General features: G+C 40.2%; 1 protein-coding gene across 1 annotated transcript; it reads right to left on the bottom strand.

The window, feature by feature from the left end:
- Positions 1–347: 347 nt before the first annotated feature.
- On the bottom strand, positions 348–11330 carry BNIP3L (BCL2 interacting protein 3 like). The gene is made up of 6 exons (XM_026043299.1): positions 11151–11330; positions 6912–7104; positions 6177–6249; positions 4502–4605; positions 3592–3741; positions 348–2396 (listed from the first exon to the last, which is right to left on the bottom strand). The coding sequence occupies exons 1-6, from the start codon at positions 11233–11235 to the stop codon at positions 2348–2350; spliced, it is 654 nt and encodes a 217-aa protein (XP_025899084.1). The 5' UTR covers positions 11236–11330; the 3' UTR covers positions 348–2347.
- Positions 11331–14051: the final 2721 nt, after the last annotated feature.

The following is a 14051-nucleotide window of genomic DNA, read 5'->3' as shown; positions in this document are numbered from 1 at the left end:
ATCTTAAAACTTCAACTCTCAATAGTTGAACCTCCTTTTCAAATTATACAACAGTCTCTGTTCATTGTAAAACTAGAAGTTGTAGACTTTCATCCAAGGCTTATAGCAGGGTATCAATAAATACTGCATTGTATCATAGCAAGTGTTACAGTGATCATGTATCCATTGCTCAGCTGTGGTTTTCACAATTTTTTACTTCATGGCTCCTTCAATTATTATATAAGCTGTGTTGATACTTAGTCAATAGTCTGTAAAATTATTTATCTGATATACTGTAGATGAATTACCTTTTAATTTACAAAGAGGTAATTTAAAATTTATTTATTTTTTATGAAAAAACTCCCCACTCGGTATAAATCTACTTCTCCACTACTCCAAATTCCATACAAAACAAGGTGCTCTAATTGGAACTGAGCATGTTTCAGCCCTTCACCCATCCCCTCAATTTACACAGAGCTCTAAAATGATGTGTTTGGTACAATCTAAAACACCCTTCACCACTTCCCCCTTCCCTTCCCCACCTCTGGGTGAAACCCACTGGAAACTACTAGCAGTTGTAGGCAACTCAAGTGCCACTAATACTCATAACTAGAAGAAAAAAGCAGATCTCTCAGAATTGTTAGACTGCCCTTTCACCTGAAAGCATTCTCTAACAGTGTTCAGAAGCAGAGAATATAAATAAATACAGACTAGCAGTGGATTTATACTTAACTTGTTTTTACTTCCTGGGAGCTATGTTCTTTTAAATCGAACTTCAACTGGGATTTATAATCTCTATGCATCAAGTGCTTCAAGCAATCGCTATTACATCAAATAATGAACTCTACAAGCTCTGATGCAAGCAAACAATTATAGGAAGCTGCTTTTTCCAAACCAGCTGACTGCATTTTCTTAATATTTTCGGTGAGTCAGCCCACTAAAGTTTTTACTTAAATGAGATTTTTTCCTAGCTTTAAAATTAGCATTGGTTCCCTAAATACTTAGTATTAAAGTCTATATTTTTTTTTTATATATTTATATATATATAAAAAAACAGAGTATGCTATCCTTCAGAGTCATGCTACATGTTCTGAAATCCGATAAAACCTCGAGGACATGTATGTCCCAATGCTTTGTAACAATTTGGTACTAAAGCTTCACATTTTGAAAAAAGTGTCACTGAAGGAGGACAAGGTTGAATGTTCCCTAAGATAAAAGTTCAACAACATTAGCGAAAATTCTATCTAACATGAGACATCACGAATGACCTTCGATTTCAAACATCCCCAAAGGGGACTGTACAGTAAACAATGAGAAATAGGAATATTGAAAACTCTTTTGCAGAAGACATTTCAGAGCTTTACAACTTCTGAGTCTTTATGCACCTGCAAGATTGTCCCCCTTAAAGATAAGTCAAAAGCTTTAACTTTTGAACCTGCCATATCTCCATAATTGTAAAATGGTTCCACAACAAACAGAATCATATCCTTCTATATAGAGTCTAACTACACCTAGAGCTGATTTTTTTTTCCTTAATTTCAAACTACTACTAGGAGGGAAATTTTACACACAAAATTTCCCATTAAGAAAAAGGTAAGGAAAAGAAAAGCTTCTTCACATGCAAACAATGCAATATTTCTAATATTTTCTAGGCATCAGACAGGTTTTCCTACGAGGAGTAAGAAGCTGACTTCATAGAAAAAAAACGAGATTACAGCAATTACCTACTATTAAAATATGCTGATGTATTTAGTTATTCTACTTTAAAATGTATGCAGTCTTTGCCTCCTGCAAATTAAAGTGTGTTAGCCAATACAAGGGATTAAGTGAATTCCCCCAGGAACTAATTTAAAATACCTTTTTTTATTGACAGTGATTTCTTAGTCTACAATTAAGCTTGTTTCTCAAAAAAGTTTTGTTCCAATCAATAATAATTGTATCTGGAGAGATTGTTAATTTTATCACTATAACACAGTCAACATTTATACCGTGCACAACTGAAATTTAAGTCAAGTTGCACTAAGGAGGCAACAGCATCACAGATAAAATTAAAATTTGCTGGTGGCATTTTGCATTGAGAGAAGCCCTTGCAACATATAGACAGTTGTAAACTCTGTTCAGCAACTCTGACGTGTCTTGCAGGCCAAGAGGCAGAGGAATGGGAGAAGAAAGGGAAAGAAGGTGGATAGCGAAACACCTCAACAGAGTTCCAACACAATACTGAATTCCAAGAGTTAGCAAAAACCTGGATATGTAAAGAAAGGGTGAAGTCAGGGTCATGCTTAAAATGGTCTCAAGTCAAATGTACTAAATGAGACAGTAACACCTTCACAGCTCACATGGATCTCCAGGTTTTGCACTCCATCTTTCAATAAGTGCTGGCTGAAGGAGTGGTCAGTCGCTTTCCAATGTAGATGCTGAAATAAAAAAGGTATAAGGCATATCATATTCCATAGAAGTACCCTCTGTTTTTGAAACAGTCCTCAGCACTCAGCTACTCTAACTTGTCCTTCAAGTAAGTTTGCTTGATGAGAATCTTAGAGATGTTATCAATGTCCAGTAAGGGGGCTTCTATCAGTCCAAGCCCATTTGAAAACCCCAGTCTAAGTGCTTTCTTGTTCTGACTGTACAGCAAGTGGAACAGGAGCTGCTGAACAGCTGAGCAACACTCTGAGGTATTACGTTAAAACAAACGAAGGACTGACTATAAACGAAGGAAGGTGAACTTTAAAACAGCAAGTGTTGTAGAGCTAAACGAATGCTGACCTCTAACAAACAAACCTAAACAAGATTTCATTCGCCGCAGAAATTTACAATTTTGCTGTAGTACAGATGCCTTCTGACACTTCCACRTATTCCATCCTACAAATTTAGTCAGTAGTTTACAAGAATGTAAAATGACACTTGAATTATACTCCAGGAACAGAAGAACATGAAGTTGAACAACAACGTATCTACGAGTACATATCTGTGCCACCATTACAAAAGAATGCAAGATGGATAAATACAACGTAAAAATTTAAGCAAACTCAAAGATTATGCCAGATTACATAGGCACCAAAAATGCTGCAGAGCAGAATGGTAACTGATCTCACCAATAAATACAGTATTATACATTACCTACTTTAAGCTTTCAAAGCTTTCAGTAACATCACACAATTGCAGCATTAGACACTGAAAATTACAGAGTTCCTACTTGCCGTGCAAACAGGACTTCAGCACTATTAGCTGTGCAAAGTACTCTTTTAACAGCTAGTAAAATTTCTAGTAGTTTTCTTACTTATTTTATTCTTACTTTTTCTATGAAGGATTTAACTAAAAGGGCTAGATAAACCAATGGCTTGTTTTAAAAATCACAAACTGTACTTGCAGATTTGTGATAATTATGCATTTTCAATGAAAGAAACTTGAACCTCTCCAGGAATAAATCATACAAACAGCTGCATAAGAAACTGCTGCAAAGTTTGCCTTAAGTAAAACATGTATTGAATTTAGTTTCATCAAGGTATAATAATAATATTCTTTTTAAAACCTTTTTCAGTAAGTACATGAAAAACTAGTAAAAGGGGAAGCAGTTGAAAGCAAAATTTGAGGTATTATATCAATACTTACCCTAGTCCCAAAGCCAAAACATGAGATATGAACAGAGATGGAATGAAAACTTTAAGAAACTCTGCAGAGAAAATGCCACCTTTTTTCATAGCTCCACTTTTTCTCATACTTAAAGACACTGAACGTTTAGGATGTCTGAAATGAAATTCCCTGAAAGAAGAGAGGGAGAGGGAAACATTTAGGAAGATTTTTGTTTCTGAGTTTTTTTTTTTTTTTATGTGTGTGTGTGTGCACAAATGCATAGATCTCTGTAGGATTTTTTTTTAATGCACAGAACTAGAAAGCAAAGCAAGAGACCCCTTATACGGAGTAAAGGATCCAAGAGAATAATAGTAAGTATTGTGGAGAGACCACTTACACAGACAGTATAGACACAAAGGGAGCAGTAGCTGAAGAGAGAGGTAGGTCCAAGAGAGGGAATTTCAGGATGTGATTTGTTAGCAAGAGTCTCATTTTTTTTTGTTCCAAACAGAGATACAGAAGTCTGCCAAATATAGACGGCATCCTCTATTTTAATAAAAAGACTTTGCATTCAAGGATCTCAATGATTCCCCTTCTGTGGATGAACATTAGATATTTTACATAGAAAGAAAAAAAGGTACAGAGAATTTAGGAGACTTGCTCAAAACTATTTCATTCAATAAGCCAAGACCAAATCCCATGAATCCCAGCTCTAAGTACCCAACTCTCCCAATAACTAGAATTTTGTAAAACAGCCATGTAATCAACCTGCTGTGGATTTATATCAGCTTCAATAAAAGGTAATTCTGAAGCTATTAAGACTTCTATACTCAAGTATGTCTATTTTTTATTGACTCCCCAAGGAAACGCTATGTACTTTTTTCTGAGATGCGACTCATGATTCTTCCTTTATACAAAGGAATATTTGTTAATAAAAAGTTTAACTCACTTAGGAGGAATGTTTTCAGGTCTACTCGACCAGTCTGATACCCAGTCAGCACTTTTCTTCAAAATTTCCAACTCTTTCTCTCCTTCCACTGCTTCCTCTTCAGACTGCAAATATACACAACACAAGCCTTATACCAATTAATCAGCTATTCCTTGTAGTAGTAGATCAAGCAGGGGCAGTGGGGGAAAAAAAAAGATTATTRTCTAATCCTAGTGCAAATAAACTGGCATCACATGAAAAAGAATAAGCAAATAAAGAGTTTCTACAATCAAATCACATTTTTTGTTGTTTGTAGTTGATTTAAACAGTAGAGCATGTGGCGAAGAGCACAGAAAGCYATGCAAATATATTAAAAAAATCAAAACTGGTACTTGGATTTTTTTAAGGAATTATTACAGCGTTTGAGACAAATATTACTGGAAACTAGAGTTCTCTACTGTGTGGATCTCAAATGCATTAGGCAAAAGGCAAGTATTCATTACAATTGTTTTCACCCAAAGATTTAAAGTTGTATCATTATGTGCAATATTTGATGCGTTAACACATGGGGGCAAAAAACAGCTTAGACTAACGCCATTTCTTTACCTAACATAAAATGGCATCAGTACAAAAGCAAAATTCACTTTAGAAAGGCAAAACAATTTCCTCAGTCATCTTCAGCAAAATAAAACTATATAACTCAAAACATTGAAGTGGGAGCTATCAGTTGCAGTAACTGAGGTAATCAAAGAGAACAATCAGAAAAGGGAGAAGGCAAAGCTAAGCAAAGGCCACAAAGGACTCCATTCAGACTGTTAGGGCTCTCTGACAGGCAAAAAGGCAACAGTCCTCCTGCTGTGCCAATTCTTTCCCAAAATTAAACGCAAGGTTTCATACTTTCAGATTTGCTTTCTATTTATATTGCCAAAGACAGTAAATCCCATTAAACGATCAAACCAAGTGTGCAGCATTAGTCTCCTCTCAGTTTGCATTGTTGAGATTACTCACAATCATGTGAGCTGATCATCCATAAAGCAATAAATTGAACACCCTTCCCTCATGCAGAAATATTTATGTTCAAGAGCAAAACAGGTTTCACAAACACAACCGAAAATACTGAATGAAGTATCTGTCAAGTTTAGAGATGAAGCCTCATTCTTCCTTCCTCCAAAGCTGCCTTTAAAAGTCACATCTGAAATAATAGAAAGGTTTACCATCCCTGCCTGCTAAAAATAATTGTTCTGGATTTAAATAAAATTTAAACTGACATAACCTTAAGTGCACAAAAAAAAATACATGATTTACTATACCTTTTTACAAAAACTATTATATACATTTCTAATCAAAAAGACGGGAGTAAAAAAAGCCTGCAAGAACAAAGTACAAGATAAGAGCCTTATCCAAATTGCAAAATAAAGGCTTCAAATTTTGAACAAATAAGATTTAATTTTTTTTGCTTGTATTTTAGGTAACGGCACAGACTAGTCTCAAAATGGAAAAAAAMCCAACTTGTTGGAATGCAACAGGTTAATACATTTAATTTATTATGACATGTAAAATACATAAGCTTTAAAATCTTTTGTATATAAGAGCTTGCTGTACTCCTCAAGTACTTCCGATATGGATCTGTATAAATAAATCATCTATGTGCACTATGTACATTAAAAAAGTTAATGACTTTTGATTAAGTAAGTACCTGAGAACTACTGTCTTTACTCGTGTGCATTTCCACATCAAACGTTATCTGTCCATCTTCTTGAGGTGAAGGGCTGAAGAAATAATAATTATGTCATTTTTCTTGTACCACTATCTGTCAACTACAGAAGCATTACTACAAAACAATCCTAGAGAATGTGAACTAGGCACAAGGCAAAACGCTGTAAGATGCAGCAATGCCTATCTCACTCATCAAAATACTAAGCGCATCTTTTTAACTTGACTTCAGCTTTCATAAATACATATTCTACAAAWAATTCAAAGCATACTTAAAGGAAACTTAATGGTTTAGAACTTTTTAAAAGGTATACCAAAGTATATCAGAAACTTTATAAAGCTTCTATAAAATGTCCAAATACAATGTCCAAATATCCAATAACATTGGACATATTTCTTTAATATTTTCTACCCCAATAACCATTCTATTTGAAATACTTATTTGGACCATTTTCAAACACTCTGCAGCTACTATATTCAATTAGCAGTAACCAATTTTAAATTACATCTGATATAAGAAAAAACACAGCAGTTTTCTTGTTTTTTTGAAACGAGCTTCAAGTTAATGTACTTATTTAATAGTTATCATGACACATCAAGTATTCCAAATACTGGGACACGACAAACACAAGCCAGCGCAAAACCCCTATCCCTTCATTAACATCTACAGGACAGAAATGATGAAAATTTACATTTAGGGCAGCAAATATTTCCTTACCTGTCACAGTGGGAACTACCTCTTGAACTGCTCTGTCCTGATTCATGTTGGGCATCCAGAAGAATTTTTTCCATGTCTCCATTATGGATGGAGGAGGATGAAGGGACGTGTTCCAGACCTCCGTTTTTCCCATTGGCATTATCATTGCTGTTGCCGTTGCCATTGCCGTTCATTTGCAACTCCACCCAGGAACCTGTTGAGCCAGCCAGATGTCATTTCATTAAAAGCAGTGAAACCAAAACCTTAGTTTATCAATTTCACACAGGAAAAAAAAAAAACATGAATATGGTGAATTCAGATAACACGCGCTGCTGCTGAGAAAAAAAACAAGACTCAAAACACTGACGACACAAGTGACATGTTTCTTCAAACTTCATCAACAAGAACCTCCCCTAAAAAGTTATGTTACTATTTACCTCTGGACTAGTCAATACATGAGGAGAGGGGGGCACTTCTAATGATGTAAGAATGCTTTAATAAACTTCTCTCTGTGGCTTGAAGATTCAGCTCTCTATATCTCTCAATTATATTAATTATTCTGCTTCCCTACTCTACATTCCTCTTTGAAAGAAAATTTTCATTCCTTAACCCTCCACCTATACAATTTCCTCACCTTCAATTTTGCACAGGCCATCTTCCCTCCATTGAAAACAGCCTCTGACTTTCATGTTCATCAGGCAGACTGCCATTCTCGTTAGCTGGCCTCATTCAGCTTCCTTTGCCTTGTTCCTCTAACAACCATCTTCCATTCAGTGCCATCTGCCACCTACCCATCATAAACTTAATAAGTGGGTCATATTCAAATTATCAAAAGCTTGAATGCCCTCAGATCTCTACCCTTCTATTTGTTCCAGTTTATTTAAATATATTCCCTATCCAACTGTGATGCTAACATTCTATTAAGATATACAAGCAGCACCAGTTGAGCACACAGCTGGTTTATCAGAGCATACTTGTTTGCCTGAAATGGCTAACAGTTGAGATTGCCTTTTACAGTTATTGCTCTTATAAACTGAAGTTTACACTGCATTTTTCCATGTCATAAAACACCAGCACTTAACTGTTTCCTAAAGCACCAGGTAAGAGAGTACTGCAGTTAGGACCTTATGAATTCCCATTTTGACAAACATTTTTGTTATGGAAATATGTTTCTGCCGTGAAGTCTTCAAGCACACTTTTTAAAGAAACTTTATATTTAATGCAGCTGCTCTTTCAAATGGCCCATTAAAAGATTTAGCAATAAACACAAAAAAAACTATTGAATGTCACCAAAAAATAATGAAAGCCTGACTTACTGCCATCTGAGATGTATCTTAAGCTACCTCTATCTACTTTTGCAGTTTTGAATCTGGGAATTGTTATCCAGCAACATAGAAAGGCATATACGTATCAAGAAGATACCTATTTTCAACTTGATTTTTACGAAGTAGAAAGAGTTTAACCTTACCACTCATCGTTAACTACACCACTATGTCAGTGACCATGGAAGTGTAAGGTTCAATCTTACAATTCATGGTGATTTATAGTTCAGCTTTCCCAAGCAGTATTCACGAAGAATCTGAGGTGTGTACAGAGCTTTTGTGAGGTGTGTACAGAGCTTTTGTCCGTAATTACAAGACGTGCACCAATTCCGTCCTGGTTATTGTGTTTCTCAGATAATGAAGGGTTAACTGTGAAAATGTGGCCTTTGGTCAGCGTGGAACACAGACAATACTATTTCAGATTTATGATGATCACTTAGGTCCGTATTTCAAGAATAAGAAAAAAAAAAGCCACATTACAAAAAAAAATAAATGAGGAGCATCAGTTTGCCTTGTAGCAACAGCTTTTCAATAAGACACCACAGCTTCAGGAAAGCATGTGGCAACTGCACTCGGAAGACAGCCCAGAGAGGCTTCCCAGTAACCATTTTGGAGTAGAGTGTGTCTGTCGAGAGAATTAGAATGCTTGAGATCTGCAGAGACCCACAGCACTAACAATCAAAAAATAAACAAAAAAAACACCCAAAGCAAACAAAAACTGCACACAGTTAAAGGACAAACAACTTGAAAGAACAGAAGGCAAATACACACATGCAAGGGAAACTACTTCCTATAACATAGAGTTCTATATTTCCTGTAACATAGAACTATCTGAACTGGTAGCTACTAAATGGGCCCGCAGTGAAGTCCATGCACAAAGATATTCCTTAATAAAAACTCATTCTTGTCTCAAAACTTGCCTTTTATCTAAATTGTGTAATGGCTGTAGTAAGAAGAACAGTCAAATTAAACTGTGAGTGATGAGTCCCAACAAGTCAAGCAGTAGCTTACATGACAAGCAGCACGTTCTCCATCTGACCTCACTTCTAATGAGTCAAAATACATTCAAGGAAGCACAAATTGAATCTGACATCAGGCTAAAACACGTAGCTCTGGCAGCCACACACTGAGGAAGAGCAAGCAAACCTTAACTTTCAGACCTGAATAAGCTAAGAAATATCACTTTTACAATGATGTGTAACATTATTATATTTCTGGGGGGGAAACGGACAACTGTTCAASTGCCAACAACAAATATTATTTAGCAGATTTCTCATGATACAGCAGTTTTCATCGGGGGGAGGAGAGGAGGGGCAGATTTCTTCTTTTCTCTAACAGAATTTTATACTAATTCAAATGCAGGAAACATTAGGGACTCCCAAGGAAAGCGAGCCTTTTCTGTGTGAACTAGTTCAGTTACCAGTTTCATTTCCAGGTTTTTCAACCTCTGATTTAAGGGCAAAGTGAACTTTGAATGAAAGCCCTCAACATGCACAAATTACATTCAAAACAAAACGAGTTAGTGTCTAAACTCATTAGCCTGAAAAGGCTCACTGAAAAACTTGTATAATGGCAGAAAACTTCGCTACAACACCAAAGCATTGTGGAGCGGCTGAACATCTGAAAGCAGCACTAAGCCTCGATGGGGCCGACTCGTTGCACTTATTTGGTTCACAGAGCACAGACGGCCAAACATTTCCTCTCATACCTTGTGCTCACTGCCTTCAGTAATCACATTGATTTTGCTAAGCCTTCGTGCGCTGACCTGGCAGTAAGATCTATGTGGGCAGRCCCAGACCACGGCTCAGAGAGCACTCAGCTCTTGTTGCTCCTGTCTTGGAGCAGATTAGCATCTCCCACAGAGCAAGCTAACGACCCAAAGGAAAACAAACAGAAACACCAAAATAGAAGAGAATCATCAAAGATTACAATTTAAAACCTAAGCACATAGCACCGAGATAGGCATTAATCAGGTTCCAAATGTAACATGTTGTAACTGTTATTTAAATATACTAACACCCCTGAAAGAATTAAGATACCTGTTTGACTCAGGGGTGCACGCTGCTGTAAACTTCCAGTTATCGTAAGATGTAGTGTTACCGTAACACAATAGTAAGCTTATGCAGTAAGTAGTTCATTCTTCCTTAATACATTTCCCATTCGGCCACAGGAGATCAACTAGCCAATATAACTTAACTTCATTGTAAACCATGAAAGTGATAGTTAATCRTGAATGTGCTTTTTACTCACTTCTTCAACTGCCATATCCGTGGTACTTAAAAACATATACACATTCCAAGAGCTATTTAAAGCACGAGAAAAGCCAGATAACTACCAGGGCCTATGTAAAAACCATGTACGTGCCACACCAGCGTTATCCTGGGAACAAAAGGATGCAGCCGAGCAGCTGACAGAGATGCCGGATACAGAGGAAAATAGCTCACGTCAGTGATATTGACTCAGCCACTGAATAGCCTCGCAGCCGCGCTCCTCCCCTGCCCGCCGAGTGCCCGGCGCGGCTGCTCACGCCGGGCAGAGGCGGCCGAGCCCCCTCACCCCGCGGGCCGCCCGGCCCAGGGCGCCCCCCGGCCCCGCTGTCAGGCCCCCCTCACGCAGCGCTCCAGGCTCCCCCCCATTTCGACGCCTCCTTCCCCCCCCCCTGTCAGGCACCCCCTGCCCGCCCGGCCCCGCGCCCGGCGGCTCCCGGGCCCCAGCGGCGGCTGTTCTCGCCGGGTGGCCCCGCGGAGCCGCGGCAGCGCCCGCCCGCCTCGGACCTCCTCCGCCGCCCCTCGGCGCCTCCGCGGCGCACGCGGCCAGACCCACGACCCCTCCGGCCGCCGTCTGGGCCAGCCCCAGCCCGGGCCGGGGGTCGCGGGCCCGCGGCAGCCGTTACCCTCCCCCTCTCCCGGTCGCCGCCCGTTTCCGCGGCCGCACTCACTGTTGAGGCCCGTCTCGCCGTGCGTCCCCTCGGCCGGCGGGTTGTTGTTGCTGCTGCGCTGCGGCGGCTCCCGAGGGCAGGACATGGCGGCGCGGAGCAGCRGCAGAGGCGACCGAGGAGCCGCGGGGCCGGGACGACAACAACAACCCTGGACTCCGCTCCGGGCCCGGCCTCCCCGCCCCCTCCCCGCGCCGCGCACGCGCCGCGCCGCCCACCATGGCGGCCCCCGTGCCTGCGCACGTTCTCGCGGCGGCGCTGCGCATGCGCCGCGCGGCGGCGGGAAGCGCGGGGCGCCGCGGGCCGGGCGCGCATGCGCCGCGGGGGGGGAGGGGAGAGGCTGTGAGGAAAGGGGCGCGGGAGCGGGGTAACCGTCGGCCGGGAGGGGATATGGCGGAGCGGGCGCGACCGTCCCATWGGGGACACCTCTGACCGTGTCCACCGCCTCGAGCGGAGCCCCAACCTTGCAGCCCGCGGGCCATGGCAGCTCTGTCTGTCAGCTCCCTGCTGACATCTAATCACGGTTTCAAGGTACAAAAAGGAACCGTGAATTTACTCCTGTCACAACCATCCTATGCCGGAATACCCCTATCACATGTTTCTTATCTTCTGTTACTCTGTGCTAATGGCAGGTGACTTTATACTAACATGTGGAAATTTGAAATCAGTCTTTCAAAGCAAAGTTCTTTCTTCCAGAGGAGATGGCCTCAAGTTGTGCCAGTAGAAGTTCAGCTTAGATATTAGGAAAAATTTCTACATAGGAAGAGTAGTCAAGTATTGACAGGCTGTGTGGGGAAGTGGTGGAGACACCATCCCCGGCAGTGTTAAGAACCATGTAGRCCAGGCAGCTGGGGACGTGGATTAGAGGATGGTGGTGATGGGTTTATGGTTTGGACCTGAGCATCTTGAAGGTCTTTCCCAACCATAATGGTTCTAATAAACTTGAATAAACACCCCGAATGATTGTACCAAATGTTTCATCTTACTAATTAGAAAATCTGTATATTCCATGGATATCACTGGAATAGAAGCTATATGCAGAGTAAAGGTGGCAGTAACTTCAATAATTTATTAGAAGGTCTGTTTATAGGCAGAAGGGCCAAACCAAATTGTAAAGCTGATAAATCTGATTAACATGCAAATACTGTTTAGAACTTTCTAGATTAGAATCAGAACAATAGGGTATTTATCTATCTTGAATAGAAAACCTGCCTAGAGAGTCCCTGTCTTACTTTGTAATCCTAACAATTACAGGCTAACATGATGAGCGGTGTATGAATATTTGTCATCTCCATCATTCAGGAAGCATTTGCCATTATACTTGTGGCATGAATATTTATCAGTAAATGGGACTATTAAAGTTGTTGAGTCAGAAATAAATTAAACAAAATTATAGAGTGAGTCAATGCAGAGCCAGAAATAGCATTCAGTACTCCTGACTTTCAGCCCTGTGTTTCAACCACTAGACATGTTGTTCCTTAAGGCAGTTGAATGATGTAATTAACATTTGTAAAGTAATTTGAATCCTGGGATGGAAAATGCTATTACAATAGCAAGGTTGGAGGGACAGAAGACCACAGAAACAATAGCTGTAAACTCCTTTTGCTTTTCCCAGCTAGGTCATGCCTGTGGAAACAGCCCATTCCAGATGAGTCTCATGTATTACAGGGGAATCCAAGTATTCCCTACTGGCAGCACTCTGTTCTGATTATTTTGATGCCACACACTGGGTTATGCTCAGGAATGTTCAGATTTCCAGCAGTCCTTGAAGAGAGGAGGATCCAGCTTCCTGCTCTCCAGCACCTGCTCCAAGGCCCGGGCTTTGCCTGTACTCACAGTTGTGCCGGCCAGGTTAACAACTGCAGCTGAGCGTTGGCTGTTGCAAGCGAGACTCTCAGTGGTTTAAAATACATTTGTAGTTTTGCAGGTAGTAAACTAACCACTTAAACCATCAAAGTGGTGGTTTTCATCCTCAGGCCAGCACTGGCCTTAAGAGATGCTGTGGGGGGGAACACAACTCGCTTTTTCTGTTTGGTCTAGTAGGCAAGGATAACAATCCAACACTTGCATTGTTTTTAGCAAGAGCTGGAAGAGACCACCAGATATGGAACAGCAGCTTCTCTGTAATTCTGTAGAGGACTGAAGAGGGCTGAATTACCTTAAAAGCCACCATTTCCTTCCCATCATCTAGGAAAAGGTCCAGAAATAATAAAAATATAGAAGGTGGTAAAAACAGAGTATTTTTTCATCATGCAGTACAGGGGAGATCACTAATCTCAAAATCTGTAAGTAGAGAGTAGTAAGGATAGAGGATAAAAAGCAACCTGACAAAAGAGAATTCTATGCATACTTTTTATTAATAAAATATAAGATTTACAGCATATGTCAATGGACAGTGTGTTTAGAGAATTTTACCTAGTTGGATACTATGACACCACAGTCAGTAGCTGGTTTTGGCAAGGATAGATTAGACCTCAAGTGACTCGCCAGGGATCACGGCTATTGAGCAAACAGAAACCTTTCCCAAGGACTAGCCTTAAACTCCGTATCCACCCCAACACGCACGGCTGAGGTCCAAGAGGCAGTTTTGCTTGAAGGAAGTATTGCTAGAAGGCTGCGCTTTGCTCCACATGAAAGCTGCCTGTCCGTTCTACCTCATCCTGGCTTCCCTTTGCTTTTCAGGTATTCAGTGCATCACTCAGCATATACAGATACACAYGTAAGTAAAAGCAGCAGTCTCGATGCCATAACTCTCCATCTTCCCCAAATGGAAATAATTAAACTCATGCCCTCTTYGCAAAATGGAGATGAATTTCACCAGCTCTGATGCAAAAGAAATGTCCTATTACCTCTCTGCCCTTGTGATAAAGGAGTGAACAAACCTTGGCCCTGATCCTGTAAGCA

This window comes from Nothoprocta perdicaria, unplaced genomic scaffold (genome assembly GCF_003342845.1).
Source record: "Nothoprocta perdicaria isolate Ctin4 unplaced genomic scaffold, notPer1 scaffold_103, whole genome shotgun sequence".
NCBI lineage: Eukaryota > Metazoa > Chordata > Aves > Tinamiformes > Tinamidae > Nothoprocta > Nothoprocta perdicaria.
Note: the sequence above shows the minus strand (reverse complement) of the source record. Positions and strands in the feature narration are given on the sequence as shown.

Coding starts and splice junctions, on each gene's coding strand:
- BNIP3L (XM_026043299.1), bottom strand. CDS start 11,235: ATGTCCTGCCCTCGGGAGCCGCCGCAGCGCAGCAGCAACAACAACCCG. Junction 6,250..6,911: donor GGTAGTTCCCACTGTGACAG/GTAAGGAAATAT, acceptor TTATTTCTTCAG/CCCTTCACCTCAAGAAGATG. Junction 4,606..6,176: donor GTAAAGACAGTAGTTCTCAG/GTACTTACTTAA, acceptor GTATATTTGCAG/TCTGAAGAGGAAGCAGTGGA.